The following is a 16,972-nucleotide window of genomic DNA, read 5'->3' as shown; positions in this document are numbered from 1 at the left end:
TTAGTGCATGAAGTTAAACAAAATATTATGCAATTATATAATGAATTTGTTCAAGTTTTTAGTTCATCTACTTCTATTTCTACTTTTTCTCAATCTAATATTCCACAATTTTCAACACAAAGGGTAAGTGGTGTTGATGTTGCTCAACAAGTTTTATTGCAAAGACAAAAAAGAACAAGGGAATCCAGTTCTATTTCTGAATTTGACAATTATCTAACAACTTCTTTTGAGTTTGGTGATAATTATGCAGATGCAGATTTTCTAATTTTAGATTGGTGGAGTCGTCACGCAAATACTTTTCTAATTCTTTCTTTACTTGCAAAACAAATTTTAACAGCTCCGGTCTCCACTGTTGCGGTTGAACAAGCTTTTAGTCAAGGAGGTAACATACTTGATGAAACACGATCTCGTATGACACCCGATTCATTAGAAGCACAAGCGTGCGTGGATGATTGGACCAAAGCCGAACTAAGAGCCCAAGAAAATCCAAACGAAAATGAAGATTTATTTGATTTATACGATGGGTCCTCAACGGAAACATCAACCGGTGGTGCAAATAGCGATTAAGGTAAAAGGAGTGAAATTGATATAAGGTAAGTAAGAACTACGTGGGCTTTGATTCATCTAAACCCCAAGAGGATACGTAGGCAACTTAATTTTTTTTTTAAACAAAAAAAAAAATTAAGTTCAAGCCCATTTTTTTTTTTTTTAATTTTGTTCAAACTTAAAAAAAAAAAAATTCAGTTCAAAATTTTTTTAAAAAAAATCATTATGTTCAACACTCAACAATTCAAGTCTTTAAAAAAATAAATTTAATTGAAGTATTTTTTAATTTTTTAGGTGTATTTTTTAATTTTTTATGTTCAAATAATTTTTTTTTTAACCGGTCTTCATATTTTATAATTTTTTAACTGTATTTTTTAATTTTTTATGTTCATATAAATTTTTTTTTTAAACCGGTATCCAAAATTTAAAATTTAAAATTATGCGATTCGCCGGAAAACCAATCGGAACCGTCGGTTTTGTAATCGGATCGGAACCGGAACCGGAACCGGACGGTTCGGAACCGGAACCGGACCATTTCGGTTCGGTTCCGGTTCCAGCTTTTCTGGAACCGGAACCGCCAGTTCCGGAACCGGAACCGTCGGTTCCGGAACCGTGGCCATTTCTACTTGTATGATTTGATCCTACCATGCTTTAATATCGGACATGTAAATTTCACGCTCTAGATGTTTATATTTTGGCGCGAGGGGATGAGATTTTTATTTAAAATATAAGATTTGGATTTTTTTTTTCTAATTTTTGAAGAGTGAGTTACATCTATTCATTTTATAATAAAAATAAAAAAATTTTATAATAAAAATAAAAAATAGAAAAGAGAAAGATGAAGAATCACGTCCTGTCGTTCAATAATGTAAGCAAAAAAAGGAAAAAAAAAAAAGTTTATAAAGCATCTAATGGCAACACCAATTGTTTATTTTGTCCTACTTGCCTTGGTAGCCAGAAGCCAATGACTTGAGAAAGTAACTTCAACTCCAAAGTCACTCTGATTAATTCATAAACAAAGAGATTAACAGGAACCTCTTGGTCTAAGAAGATCATTTTGAATTATATCAGTAAATCATTTACATCTTTGTTCTTCTGAGTTCCTGCTGGAAGCTCACTGCTTGAATCCTTGTTACAACTTGCGGCTTATGTTAAACATATAAACTCAGTACAGGACAGGTACTTATAAAATTTTGTGTCCTCTCTCATCTTTCCTTTCTATTTTCTTTTCTTCTTCTTTATTTTTTTTAAGAAAAACCAGGATTTGATAATTTAATGCATGTGTTCTCTATATATCAAATTACATTAGAAAGTGGCAACAATTAATTTTTGTTTTCTTTTAATTATATATTGTTGTTCTAATTTCATCATCTAAAGATGATATTGCACAGAGTTTCATGTTTGATTTTTAATCGAAGCCCGCTAACCCTACTAATCCTAATTCGCATAAGTGCTCTAGGGAGAGTGTTAAAGAGACGACGTTGCAGAAGCGTAAACTCGAGACCTTTGCTCAAGTGAGAAGAGATTTCTGCCCTCCCATCTCATCCCTAGAAGGTAAAAATTTTCATTTTTAATTCAAATTTATGGATGTGAGTAATTTTTACCATGAAAACTGTTTTTCATGAAGGGTTAACTTGGTGAGTTATAATTAGTTTTCAAGAAAATGCGTTAAAGATAATGAAAAAATTATTCCCAACTCAAGAATTATTGTTTAGACGTTTTTTACCAGCCATTGGTAGCATTTTGATATAATATTTTTATTCTTCAATGTTTCAACAATAATATATAATACTACATAGAACTGATATTAATACGGCAAAAAAAACTTGAAGTTTTTCACAATTTTTAAAGCACTATACGTAAAAAAAAAAATTAAAAAAAAAAAAAAATTGACAGGTAAGGTTTAGAGACAAGAGACAATGGCTATTCCAGTTCCAGATCCTGTGGCTTCTGTTGTGTTGGAGCAAGCTTTTGCAGGTCTTATGAAGGAAGTTGAAATTGCACGTGACTTTGAAAGCCAATTGGAGTTTATGGAGCAAAGAGTAGATAGTATAAAGAAACTACTTGCAAACAGTGATAATTGCAACCAACAACTTATCCAAGACTTGCCTAAATTCAGAGAACTAATGTATGAAGCAGAAGACATATTAACAGACTGTCTAGTCAGGAAAGAATATCAAATGTACAATTGTTTTCCTCAGAATTTCTTCTTCCACCTTCGAACAAGCAAGAAAATATTGCATGTTAATCGAAGGATTAAGGCGAGATTTGATATTTTAAATGATCGTTTGGGACTGCAAAGGAGCAGCATCCTCAACAGGGTTAAAACAGATTTGTTTAAATGGAATTATGACTCATCTGATGATACAATCGGACTTGACAGTGATTTGGAGAAGTTGAAAGGATGGATTTGTCGAGAAGATTATGTGCTTGAAAAGATTGGAATCGTGGGGATGGGAGGCTTGGGAAAAACCACTATTGCCAAGCTAATTTATAAAGATGAAGAGATAAATGATCATTTCAAGAAGAAGATTTGGATTTCAGTTTCACAAACTTTTGAAAAGGAGGAGATTTTGAAGAGCATTTTACAACAATTAGGAGAAACACAGTGTAAAGAACCTTTAGATCCTATTTTTAAACGGTTGAAAGAAGAATCTTGTCTCATAATTCTTGATGATATTTGGGAAAACAAGAATTTCAGTTGGTGGAAGACACTTTTCTCTTGTTTTTCTGAAAAAGCTCATAAAAGAAGTTGCTTTATTATCACAACAAGAGATGAAGAAGTTGTATCTGCTATCGGAGTTGAAGATTCGCGAGTCCATAAGCTAAAATTCCTTAGTGAAATAGATAGCTGGTCATTGTTTTGTAGGCATGCATTTGTTAAGAAGATCGACAAAAGCTCTCTGCAAAGTTTCGAGGCATTAGGCAATCAAATAGTGGCTAAATGTAAGGGTCTTCCATTGGCTATAAAGACAATAGGAGGGTTATTGGGATCAACTGATTCTTACCATAAGTGGGATGAAACTTGGAAAAGTTTTTGTAATCCCAACATTACGAAAGAAAATGATGTTGTAATGGCATCTCTGCTACTGAGCTACAAGGCACTCCCTTATCAGCTAAAGCAGTGCTTGTTATGTTTCTCTATTTATCCTGAAGACTTTGAGATTGAAGCTGAAAAGTTAATCCATTGGTGGGTTGGAGAGAGTCTTGTGGAGGGTGAAGGCTCGAAAACTGCAGTAGAAATGGGGTTCGAATGCTTGTCTAAGCTAGTGAGAAGATGCCTAGTTGAGATTGTCCAGAGGCGAGGCTGTGATGGAAGAGTCTACAAGTGCAAAATGCACGACCTGGTACGAGATTTGACACTTGTGATGGCAAAAGATGAGAAACACTGCTCTTTCAATGATGTAGGAATACAAGAATTGACTGAAACCTCCAGATGGTTAGGTTTCAGAAGTGAAATGGACGCCAAATCATTAAAAAAAAGTCCAAAGCTTCGGGCATTGTTGCTAATGAGTAGCGAATGTGTTCCTTTGGACAAAAATTTGGCTTCACTTCATTCTCTCAGGGCATTGGACTTGTCTAACAACAAGTTAGACACTAATGCTTTAAAGAACCTCCTGAATTGGATTAGTTCACTCAAACGCCTCGCCTATCTAAATCTGAGTGGATCAGAAGGCCTTCAAGAAGTGCCAGATTCGATTTCCAAAGCCCATAACCTTCAGCTATTGATTTTAAGTGGATGCACTAATCTATCAAAAGTGAGCTCTTCAATCACTTGTCTAAAGAAGTTGCTAGTGTTGGACTTAAGCTCTTGCGAGAGGATTCGAAACCTACCTCGCGGACTGGGATATAAGCTCTCCCAGTTACAAGAACTGTCTGGATTAAGACTCGTAAGTCAGACTAACAAAAAATGGTGTTCATTTTCTGAGCTTAGTGAACTAGGTGAGTTAAGGGTATTGCAAATTCATCTGAATGAAGATAGTGAAATAACTGTAGAGGAAGAGATTGTTCTATCAAAGCTTAAAAAACTTAAGCTACTAGCTATTGATTTTGATTCTGAAAATGCAAAAGGGAAAAGTATGCTAGAGTTTCTCGATCCGCTTTCCCCTCCCCCAGCACTTGAGCAGTTGTACCTCAGGAGATATTGCCATGAAAGGTTGCCCAACTGGATTAGTCCTGAGAATCTCCCTAACTTGAAATATTACCATGTTGACGATGGAACAATGGTTCGTATCTGCACCAGTAGTGGCAGCACTTGGAAAGTGGAGAATTCACAATTAAATAATAATTGTTAAGTTATATATGTGGAGATTATTGGTTGTTCCATAATTAGTGAATTGATTGTAATGTTGTTAACTTTTCCTGAGATTTGTTACATAAGTCTAAAGCTTTCTACGAAAAACATTATTACAATTCTCTTCGTTTGCCCATGTAATTGAAGTGGCTCTTGCTGGCAATTTCATTTTATTCTTGCAGGATTATCAGTAGGTCTCCCACTCCCTTTGCTTTGCCAAGAACAATGATATACAAACATACATATGTCCATATAATACACTAATGTTAATAATTTTATGTAATTATATTCCAAGTAATCTTTACATTTCAAGAAAATCCTAGATTAAAATTCTTTTTGATCTCAAGATTTTGTTCTTGGGAAATGACTTACCCCACAACTCGAAAGGCCTCCCAATGATGTAGGGAAATTTCTAGTTATGGATGTTTTCACGTTTTAGAAACGTACATTTCCGTGTATCGATTTTCCTATATAAAATATTATTTTTTTATGTAAAATTATATTTTAAATATCAATTCATTCCTATCATTTCTGTTTCCGTGCAACATGGTATATTAGTCTAATTATTCTTGTGAATATCCGATTTGGGCTTTATTGAAGGGTAAGCTAACACTATAAGCTAGCACCTCATTGAGCACTATGATTTTGTTTCGTTCACAATCTTGGTTTGCAGGTTTTCCTTAGACATCTAGATAAGACTTCGTCCTTCTAAGCCAAGCCAAGTCCTGTAAACTGAATCTTTAGAAAACTTTTAGACGATTTTTATTTGTAGGGTTGGAATTGAGCCTAAATCCAGATATTTAATTTTATAATAAATTAATTGAAAAGTTATTGTTCAAATATAGTATTTCGCATGTATGTTTATGTCTTCTAGTATAAAAGCTTGGCTTTACACCATGACGACTTCAATTTTTATTTTTATTTATTTTTTTTTAATTTTCTGGTGGCCGAATCTCATTGGTCCGTTAAGTCCATAAAAAGAGACAATGCGTTCTCTCTCGAATGTTTAAAGGACTCCATATCTAATTCTCAAACTCGAAAACTCTCATTAAAAATGAAGGAATCTATGCCATCCTATCTCACCTCTCGGATGTGACTTCAAGTTTACTTTGTTATACCGCGAAAGGCACAAATTCAAAGCAAAAATTGCTAGTGTTCTATACAACTTTTTGAAGGGGGTCTTAACTATTTGCCAAGAAAATTTAAATTTCATCCTTGGAATTGTCTTATTTTGCAGAAACTTGACTAGTTTGGTACAAGATACTTGCAACTATTCATGCTTTAATTTATTTATCATCATTATTTCTCTAATATAGCATTAGTAATCCTAAGGGTCATAAATTTTTTATCAGGTCCGGACTATTTGGAAAAATTGTTAGGGTGTTTGGGGATTAGAGTGAGCAAACTTTGAAACAAATCGAAAGCCGAATCAAATTAAATTATTTTCAATTTTAGTTCAGTTATTTTATTTTTAGTCTTGGTTATTATAGAATAACTATTTTTTGAATAAAATTGAATCATTTGACCGAACCAACCGGTTTGGTTTGATTTCTAAACTTACTTCGGCATTGTCCGATTTTAAGAAAAAGTTAGTTTCTTTTTTCAATTTTTGCGGTTCAGTTCATGATGGTCTTCTCCTACATGACATAAATTTTGTGGATTCAGTCTGCCGATAATATAATTTTTTGTTATTGTATTTATTGTAATCAGCATGACCTTTTTTATGACAAAGATAATAATTTTTGATCTTAACTATTTTATTGAAATAAGAAATAATTGCAATTTTATGCAATTAATTAAAATTGAAATAAAATAGATATAGAAGAATGTACGGTGGAGATGATTAATTGGATGACTTAAAGCTAACAGATGTTTCTTTGTATCTTTGAATATATTCACTTTGAACTTGATAAAGAAAGAACTATAAAAAATATGAAAGTGGAGATGCAATTATCAGGCCTGTCTGTCAACAATCCAAAGGAAGAAGAATTATTTATTTATTTGTTAAAGGAAGAAGAATTATTGTAAGGATCAAAGCTTTACTGGAGTTAGGAATTTTTTATTCTCTTAAAATGTATATTTATATATGGACACTCCATTATTGAGTCAATTAACTAATGGTCTGTCCAATTTTTCTATGTTCTATTTGCTTTTCATTGGAATCTTATCTTTAAAGGAAGATAAAGATTTAAAAAAAAAAAAAATCCTATAGGAAGCACCACTTTGATTTAATTAACTAATAATTAAATTTGTTTTGATTCCATTTATATTTTCAGTTTTTTTCTTTGTTTTTTTAAGATTCAAATGAAGTTTAATTAATTTTTTTTATAAAAATCAAGAACAAATCAAATAATTTAAAAATCAAATTTAAAAAGTTCAGTCTATTCAACCTTACTGTGCCCAACCTACACAGGACCATATTTATTCGCTTTTATCCGACCTAATGTAAAAATTTATCTCTGCACTTTATGGAAAAAATCTTATGGCATAAAAAATTTACTCTTACAGATATAAATTTTGATGACAGTGTACATTTTTTATATTAGCAATAATAATTTGTTTTGATGTTTTTGACATTTATATGCAAAATATTTACTTGATATGTATTAATAAAATATTTAAATAATAATTTTCATATTTTTTAACCGATTTAATTTTATATACAGTAGAATAATTTTGCAAGTTATTAAAGTATTTACGCTCTGTTTGTTTCCGTAAAATAACTTGTAAGAAAATATTTTTCACAATTTTTCATTGTTTGAGGTAAAAAAATAAGTCAACGGAAAATATTTTCATAGTCAAAAGAAAATTAAGTAATTTTTAAGGAAACTGACTTCCCAAGAGCGTAAAATATTTTCTGGGACTTGACAAACTTGTTATAACCTTGTAAATCCATATTTTTTTTTATTTATTAATCATCGGTAGCCATTACCACAATTCATAATTCGCTACCAGCCACCGCCACTGCCACCGGTCACCGATAACTTTCATAATATATTATTTTTGTGCATTATTCTCATATTTAATAATAAAATTTTTAAAATACGAAATTTATATTCTTATTATTATTATGATATTATAAGTTAAAATTTTAATATTTTAAACTAATTTTTAATATGTAACCAAACAACGAAAAATAAATTATTTAAAAATATTTTTCAAAAAAAATATTTTTTTAAAAATAAATAGAGATTAAGTATAATTATAAGTAAGTATTTATCAAGGCAAAATCAAAGCAATTATGCATCGACAGTTTTTGTCCTCTATATTTATCTTTCAAACCCATCAGCCAATGAGAAGAAAAGTGGTTTACTTCCAAAACTAGACACCATAACTTTGCTTCAGAGAAATTCCCATATGCTTTCTTCCTCTTGCGCAATAGGTTAGGAAGATGGGCTAAACTCTGAAAAAAATTTCTTCTCAACACTTGTAAAATTTTTCCTTTTGCTCTTAAATAGCTTACTCTATATGTTTGAGGCCAGTTCCAAATCTGCTCTTTCTAGGTGATTGATGCATATTAATGTATGTATATATTCCTCTCCAATCCTTCTTTTAATTTTCATGCTTACTTCTATTTTCATTTTCTATTGTTTTTCAGGAGTTAATTTCAAGTATTTTCCATATTTGTTGGACTCAATAGAGAACAATTTGGTATGTGCAGTTATTACAGTTATAGATGGGTCATGAATTTGACTGCTCTGTTTTAAATTTTGATCATGATCAAGTTTTAAGAGTTTTTTGCAGTTTTATGATGTGTGAGGGTTCAAGTATTTGATACAATGAATATATCATGTTTATGTTTATGTTGAACGAACTTCTCTCACTATATGAAGTCAATCTAACGTGAACACGACACGTGAATCCATTTTGATTTATAAATATCATAACTTCAGAATAAAAAAGAATTAAAAAAATCATTGGATAACCTCAATTTTGAAAAAAAGAATAATAATATTTGACTAAATTATGCCTATATTAATTTTTAAACGGAAATGTATTTATAGTATAGTTTGTATTAATTTGCTTCCCGTATTTATAGTATGAAGTTTAATTTATCTTCTTTCAAACCTTCCAATTGTCAAATCCAACCAAATCAAACTAAACTGCCATTAAATGTTTGATTTGGTTGAAATATGCATTGAACACCACAATTCAAAAAATAAAATTACATTTAATAAATATTTTAACTCGCAAAATTTATCTACGAATGCTCCAAATTATAATATTTCCTCTGTCTCATTTTGTTTGCTTGTTATTCATTTTTTTGATGTCTCAAAATATTTACAAGACTTCTAAATTTAGAAACGTAGACAATTATTTTTTCCATAATAACCTTTATGATTATTCATTAAGTGAATGACTTTTATTACTATTTTAATTAGTTAAGGGTATGAAATGACAAAACAACTTTTATTGAATAAATTCTTAATATGTATGTTTTGTCAAATCATGCAAATAAAATGAGACGGAAGAAATATAAACTTTATTAACACTTGCTCGATAGTTGAAAAATATAAAATTATTATTTTAAAAGTTATACTAATATTCATCATATCAATGTTTTACATATAAAAATTAAAAATGCTAGAATATTGCATAAATGAACTTTTGTAGGTGGGCAACAAGAGTTCTATTATATTTTGGTTTCTATTATATTGCATAAATGAACTCTTCTAATGTCGTGATCAATCTATTCACTTTTGTTAACAGAAACATAATTAATGAAAGTACTATACTTAATATATATATATCATCTATTTCTAAATACTTATCACATATTGAAAGGGTTTATATTTTTAAATACTTGTAACATTTGATAAAGTATTATGTTCCCACGTACTTGTCACATTTCTGGATTTAACAAATAATAAATATTTTTTCATTTTTACTATTTGTATATGATCAATGGTAATTAATGAAAAATTAAATTTAGTGTTTGTATATTGCAAATGTAGATATTATAATTAATTCATTCAGTAATATAACTCAGACAAATTGAATAGTTTATTGAGAATGGAGAGAATATAATTTTAAATTTAATGACTCACAAATGGCTAGTGCAGAAACAACCTTATAAAGTATTTATTTTATGTAATTGCATTTGCAATCTATCCAAACACAGCCTTTGCATATTGGCCAAGGATACCCTCTAAGCTCTAAAATATGAACTTCTATTTGCAGGTAAAATATACAGTCCACAGTCAACACTATGGCAATTGTAAATGGACTGATTTTGGACTTGACGAAGCAAATTTCCGCAGCCCTTTGCTATGAAACTCAGTATGCATTTGACTTTCTACGCGAGCTAGAGGTCATGAGGTCAAGGCTTCAACTTATTCAGGTGTTTCTAGAAGAAGATGAATACCAAAAGAAGGAAATATTACTTAACACCTTGGATGCTCTTAGAGAACTCCTGTATGAGACAGATGATATATTGACAGATTGCCTAATCAGAGAAAAATATCGCAAAACTGGACTCTGCTCCAAATTTTCTCTTCCGGGTTTGTCTTTCCGCCTTCAAACACACAAGAAATTGAAGGATATTAATACAAGGTTGGTGAAGGTGGAGGAAATTTTGAAGACCTATCTGAACGCGACAAGAAACATTAGTTATGAAGGTGATATTGACAGGTTTAGCAGATTGGAATACGATTTATCCGAGGAAACAGTTGTTGGAGTTCAAAGAGACGTGGAAAAGATAAAAGAATGGATTTTTAGCCCAAGCTACCGCAACCTTCAGATGATGGGGATTGTTGGGATGGGAGGCTTGGGAAAAACCACAATTGCCAGGCTCATTTTTAATGATCGTGATATACGTTGTCATTTTGATCGGTCCATATGGGTGTCAGTTTCTCAAAATTTTACGGTGGATGCGATCTTGAGAAGCATATTAGAACAACTGGGAGAAACATCACGTGGAAAATATATATTAGACATTATTTTTCATTTATTGAAAGAGCAAACCTGTCTTATTATTCTGGATGATATATGGGATACAGGTGTTGAATGGTGGATGAGTTTTTTCTCTCAGCTACAACGATCGGCTTCCAAAGGAACTTGCATTATCATCACCACCAGAAACCAAGATGTTGCTTATACTATTGGTATCGGAGCTGAAAGAATCCATCAACCGAAGCTTCTCGATGACGAGGAAAGCTGGTCGTTGTTTTCCAAGTTTGCATTTGGTAAGAAAAATAATGAAGGTTACGGGGAGTTCGAATTTCTGGGCAGGAAAATCCTGCATCAATGTGGAGGACTTCCATTAGCTATCAAGACTATAGGAGCTTTACTAGGATCAACTGATAGTCTTACAGAGTGGCATGCAATCTTCAAAAGATTTTGTGAACCGAATATCACAAAAGAGAATTCTATTGCAATGAATTCTCTGCGATTGAGCTATAAGGAACTTCCAGCTACTCTAAAGAGATGTCTACTGTGTTTGTCAATATACCCTCAAGATTTTGAGATAACAGCTTGGAACTTAATCTGCTGGTGGATTGGAGAGGGTTTCATCCGAGACAGTCTCTCGAAAACAGCAATGGAAATGGGCTCTGAATGTCTATCAGAATTGGTAAACAGGTGCCTTGTTGAAGTTGTCCAGAAGCGAGGATATGATGGAAGAGTGTACAGTGCTAAAATGCATAATATGGTGCGAGATTTAACAATTTTGATGGCAGAAGAAGAGAGAATTTGCAGCTTCAACAACCAGGGCCAGCAAGAATTCATGCCCAATTCTCGGTGGTTGGGTTTCACAAGTGAAATGGGTCCAAAATCATTGCAAAGATGTCCCAAGCTGAGGGCTTTATTGCTAATTAGCAATCAAGCTTTCTCTGATAGGAATTTGGGTTCACTAAGTTCACTTAGAGTGCTGGACTTGTCCAACAGTAAGTTAGACGACACACTTGCTTTACAGAATCTACTGACTTGGATCAGCTCCCTCAAACGCCTTGCATATTTAAATCTAAGTGGAGCCCAAGGCTTGCAAGAGTTGCCATCTTCCATTCGCAAACTCCAAAACCTCCAGCTCTTGGTTTTAACCGGATGCACTAATCTATCAAAACTAAGCCCTTCAATCACTAGTCTAAAGCATTTGTTACTCTTGGATGTAAGCTCTTGCGTCTCTCTTCCTTACCTTCCTCATGGACTACTAAACCTTTCGCAGCTTCAAGAACTATCTGGAGTGAGACTGGCACGCCCGCGTAACTCAACAAGCTGTCGACTTCTTGAGCTTGGAGAACTACGCCAATTAAGGGTACTACGAATGATTTTGAATAACCATAGTGAAATAACTGCAGATGAATTTAATGTCTTGTCAAATCTTCAAAAACTTAAGATTCTAGGCATTGACGCTGAAAATTGTGAACACATGAAAGACATACTAGACAGGCTTTGCCCTCCGCCAATGCTTAAAGAGTTGTATATCAGGCGTTACCGTCATGAAACTTTGCCAAAATGGGTAAATCCTGATCGTCTCCATAATTTGGAATATCTTTGCATAGAGGATGGAGGCCTTGTTGATATCAGCTCGAGCGCTGAAACTGATGGGGATACTTATTGGAGCTTGGAGGGTTTGTGTTTGAGGAGTTTGCCATATTTGCAGATGGAATGGAATGATTTGCTGCGGAAGATGCGTTTATTGCGGTATGCAGAGGTTAGCCATTGTCCCCAGTTATACAATTTTCCCTGGTCTGTGCAGAATGACCCGAGAACATGGAGGCGCTTTTCAGATTGATCAGGTATTTTTTTACTTGCGATGGTGCTGGCATAGCAGGACGATTGGAATGCTTGTTGATTGTAATGTGTGTTAAATTTGTTTTATGTTGGGATTGGTATGGGGTGAAGTTTGTATGCCATTTATTATGAACACATATTGTTGTTATTAGACGCAAAGCTTGTGATGGATAAATTTAATCGTACATCTTTCTTTCTAGATAGCTAAAATAACAGAGGCGAGCAAATAGCTATCAACAGTATTATATAATCCTACACAGATAAGTTTATAAGTTACATTGTAACCAATATAGATATATATATTTGGAAACTAGTTAATATGTTAACATTGTAACCAAATAGGTGCAAAAGGACTACCTAGAAAGAAAACATTGAGGGGACTAAAAAAGAATCAGCTATATAAAATCAGTTTGGGTATAAATAATAATTGGGAGATATCAAACACTCCACATAAGTGGTTCTATCATAGTAGATGAAAAAGCTGCCAGCCAGAGTCACTTCCTTGTATGAATGTTCTTCCAAATTGCAAAAATAAAGCTTCTTTTGTGAAAACCTTTGCAAGACAAGTTTGCCATTGATGAATGAACGAAATCTTGACCAATATAAAGGAAACATAATTTCTGTCCTTACACTACATTCCTTGTCCTTGATTTCCCAAATTATAGTTCTTGAACGAGTGGTTTCATGCAAACATAAATTTCCATCAATTTCCACTAACTACAGTAAATCTAGACTCATCTGACTAGGCAACAATGTTTCTGAAACTTGTTGTCTGATAAATCATAAGAGATTATTGCGCCTGAACCTGATATTCTGTTTTTAACTACCCAGTGAATTGCTCCATTCAGGAATAAGATTCACATGTAAGATAAGCCACCGTAGCCTTTGTATGGATAATCTTGATCAATTGTGTTCCAAGAATTAGTTCTAAGTGAAAATATTCCCAAGGTGAAATCTTCTTCTTCTTCTTCTTCTTCTTCTTCTTCAGATGTGATTTCCTTCGTCAGGAAATAAATTCTCAGCAGTTTGTAATCATCAGCAGAAGAATCATACCCAAATCCTTGTTTCCATTTGGTCCAACCAGAATCAACAGGCGGGTTTGGAATCACTCTGGTTTCTCTGATAGATGGATTCCAAAGAATTGTTTTGTTAGTTAAATTAGATGATAAATAAAGTAAAACCAATCCATCACAAGAACCTTCGACGATTACATAAAAATTTGTTAATTTTAATTTTTCTTCTGCTATGACTGATGCTGGAGCATCAGAATTTTCATGTGTTGACAAGAGTGATTCGAGGTCTATGGAGTAGAAAGAGAGAGTCCTTTCTGATGGAAGGAGAAGTTTGTAGCGGTTTTGGTTGAGGATTAATTGGATGAAACGATGATCTTAAATCAGAGATTGCCATTGTTTCGATACAGACTTAAATCGCAGCACAGACTTAATGGGTAATTTCAAGAGTATCTATTCAATAATTTCAGTGGGAAAACAGTGATTTGCTAGTTGGAGCTTTTCCATATAATTTTACATGGGAAATTCTCTTTTGAGCAGAAGAATGGATGTACTGTTGATTGCTTAAATATGTATGATGTCTCAAGTAAAAGGAGTTGGGTTAAGATTAGGATATGAAATCCTAATGAGGTTGAATTTCTTTTCCCGAACAAACATTAATTATTTAATTAACAAATAGTTTATTTATTGTTTTACCTCATAAATAAATATAATTATATATATGTTACTTTCTTAAAAATTTAATAGATATATAGACAATATACTTTCCTTTCAAAAACAAAAAAGACAATGTATTTTTTTTTTAAATTTATTATATATATATATATATATATATTGAAAATTTCTTGCCTATACCCAATATATGGATGGTCTTATATACCAAGTTAATCAAAAAAAGATTTTTTTTTTTTTTAAATTGTTATTGTCGATGCTCACGTTTGGTGTACAGTGAGCTATATACGTAAATCTTCCCCATTTTTTTTTTTTTGTTTATTTCTCCATATTTTGTACATCTTTGATATATATATTAAAAATATATAAAGCTGGTCTAAAAAATAGAGTCTAATAAAATAGGAAATTCATAAGAGTTCTTTTAGAATATTTATAATATCAAATCAAAATTAATTATTTTTAAAAAACCATATCAATATATCAATTCAATAAAAATAATAAAAAGCATGTTAATTGTGATTCTAGCTCAACGTTTTGATATAATGACAAAAGAGAGCATGGCATGGAGACTAAGAACAAAGTTAGGAGTCATCAAGCAAAATCCTAGTGTTAGATTATGAGATTTTGCTAGAAATTCCAAGTTGTATCTATAAATATTTAGTAAATAAATTTGAATGTGCAGACATCCAATTAACAATATTCAATCTTTCTAGTGCTACTTAAAACGTGGGTTATTCTCTTGTATCCCGTTTCCGAAATGTCGTACCCAAACGCCATACATATAGATGTATTGATGGAAGCTTAAACTACACCAAACATAATTAAACCCCATCACTACCCGCTAAAGTGCTCTCTATTCAGGAATAAGATTGACGAGCAAGATAAGCCAACATATATAGCCTTTACATGGGTAGTCTTGATTGATTGTTTTCCAAGAATTAGTTTTAAGGGTAAAGATTTTGAAGATGAAATCTGCTTCTTCTTCAGACATGATTTCCTTTCCAGAGTAAGAAATTCTCAGCAATTTATAATCATCAGCTAAGGAATCATACCCAAATCCATGTTTCCAGTTGGTCCAACCAGGATCAAAAAGTGGATTTTGGGTCACGCTAGTTTCTCTAGTAGATGGATTTCGAAGAATTGTTTTGCTATTTAAATTAGATGATAAATCAAGTAAAATCAATCGATCAAGAACTTTCCAGACTGATATTGAAACTTCATAATTTTAATTTTTCTTCTGCCATTACTGATTCTGGAGCATGGATATTATATTAGGCATTGACAGTCCATAGAGTAAAAAAAAGTAAGACCTTTTCGATTTAAGAGGAAGTTTGTGGTGTGTTAGCGATTCAGCAAGTGTACGCATCATGCAAGTAGTATATATAAAGATATTGTCCTCAGGGATTAGGGACTGAGTATTAGCTTTAAATTCAAGATGTATTGTTTAGCAATTAACTGAAAAATTTGTGGAATCTAAACTATTTGAATGTAAAGCAACAAGAATATGAGTAAACAGAAAGAAAACAAGATATATTTGATGTAATCAAGAAGAGAAGGCACTAGTGTTGGGAACACCATTGAATTGATGGGAGCCATGAATTATGTCGTAAAAACAACTCAAGATTGAAACAAGTACAAAAGTAAATCAAAACACAAATCACACAAGAACTAACCTATTGTAGTGCAGAATCGTTCGCCAGTGCTCTTTCTAAATATCTTCAAGTCACCTTATAGTCTTTTGCTGTGATATCTTAATTGATTATATGAATTTTATTTTTCTGAGTGGGCAGAAAATACAGTACGTCTAATTCTTGAGGTCGTCCTAAGTTTTTCTCTAAATACGCTACTATCTCAAGCATGTATTCAGCAACCAATAACTTCTCTTATCCACGTGAAAAGTCTACGATAAGATTCATCGTTCTGTTACCCACACGATTAATATTTTAAATAAAACAGACTATATTTTTTTAATTAAAATTAATAAATAAAATTTTAATTAAAAAATTAATCTTTTAATTATTTAAAATACATGAACCACGTACAGTCCAAATAATTAATGCATAACAGGGACCGTAGGAATAAATTAATAAGGCTATAAATTATAATAAGAATCCATATAGGACCAATATATTATTATTATAATTAATCATAAATTATTTCACTAAAAATTCATGATTGATCTCCTTATTAATTTAACTTTCCATAACATAATAATTTATGTTCCCCATGTAAAGATTACATAGGCTTGTCAAATAAAATAAATCACTGACAATTTATTTAAATAACAATTTTAATTTTTAAGATTGTCACTTAACTTATTTCATGTGTTGGATTAAAAATCTACCCATAGGATTTACACAATAAAACCTTATAAACTTACTTAAAATATATCATCATTCTTTAAACCGAGACATGAATTCTGTTATTAATTAATATTTCACAAATACAAGTCGTGTTTGCCCAACTCACTGAGAATTGTTGTCCCGATAAATGAAAACCCACTCTTTCATGAATTAAAGCACAAAATAATGTATTTGCTCATATTAATTAAATCAAAATTAAGAATATAATTCTTGTTTCTAATGTCCTAAAGAATCTACTTTAATAGTCAGTATAAAACAATCATCCTCTACTTGGTCTAGTTAGATATATACAAAATGTACTAACACTATTATCATAAAATATGCTGAAAATTTTATTTTTTTAATGCAAATCTTCA

General features: G+C 31.9%; 1 protein-coding gene and 1 pseudogene across 1 annotated transcript; one reads left to right on the top strand and one right to left on the bottom strand.

Moving 5' to 3' along the window:
• The first annotated feature begins 1,385 nt into the window (after positions 1-1,385).
• LOC105629996 (uncharacterized) lies at positions 1,386-12,751 on the top strand. Its single transcript, XM_012211660.4, has 6 exons — positions 1,386-1,725; positions 1,998-2,100; positions 2,443-4,836; positions 8,130-8,222; positions 8,439-8,491; positions 10,026-12,751. The coding sequence occupies exons 3-6, from the start codon at positions 2,466-2,468 to the stop codon at positions 12,570-12,572; spliced, it is 5,064 nt and encodes a 1,687-aa protein (XP_012067050.2). The 5' UTR covers positions 1,386-1,725; positions 1,998-2,100; positions 2,443-2,465; the 3' UTR covers positions 12,573-12,751.
• A 554-nt stretch (positions 12,752-13,305) lies between these two features.
• LOC105630044 (putative F-box protein At1g12190) lies at positions 13,306-14,088 on the bottom strand (annotated as a pseudogene).
• Positions 14,089-16,972: the final 2,884 nt, after the last annotated feature.

This window comes from Jatropha curcas, chromosome 7 (assembly GCF_041381405.1).
Source record: "Jatropha curcas cultivar XTBG-Jc1 chromosome 7, XTBG_Jcur_1.0, whole genome shotgun sequence".
Taxonomy (NCBI): Eukaryota; Viridiplantae; Streptophyta; class Magnoliopsida; order Malpighiales; family Euphorbiaceae; genus Jatropha; species Jatropha curcas.
Note: the sequence above shows the minus strand (reverse complement) of the source record. Positions and strands in the feature narration are given on the sequence as shown.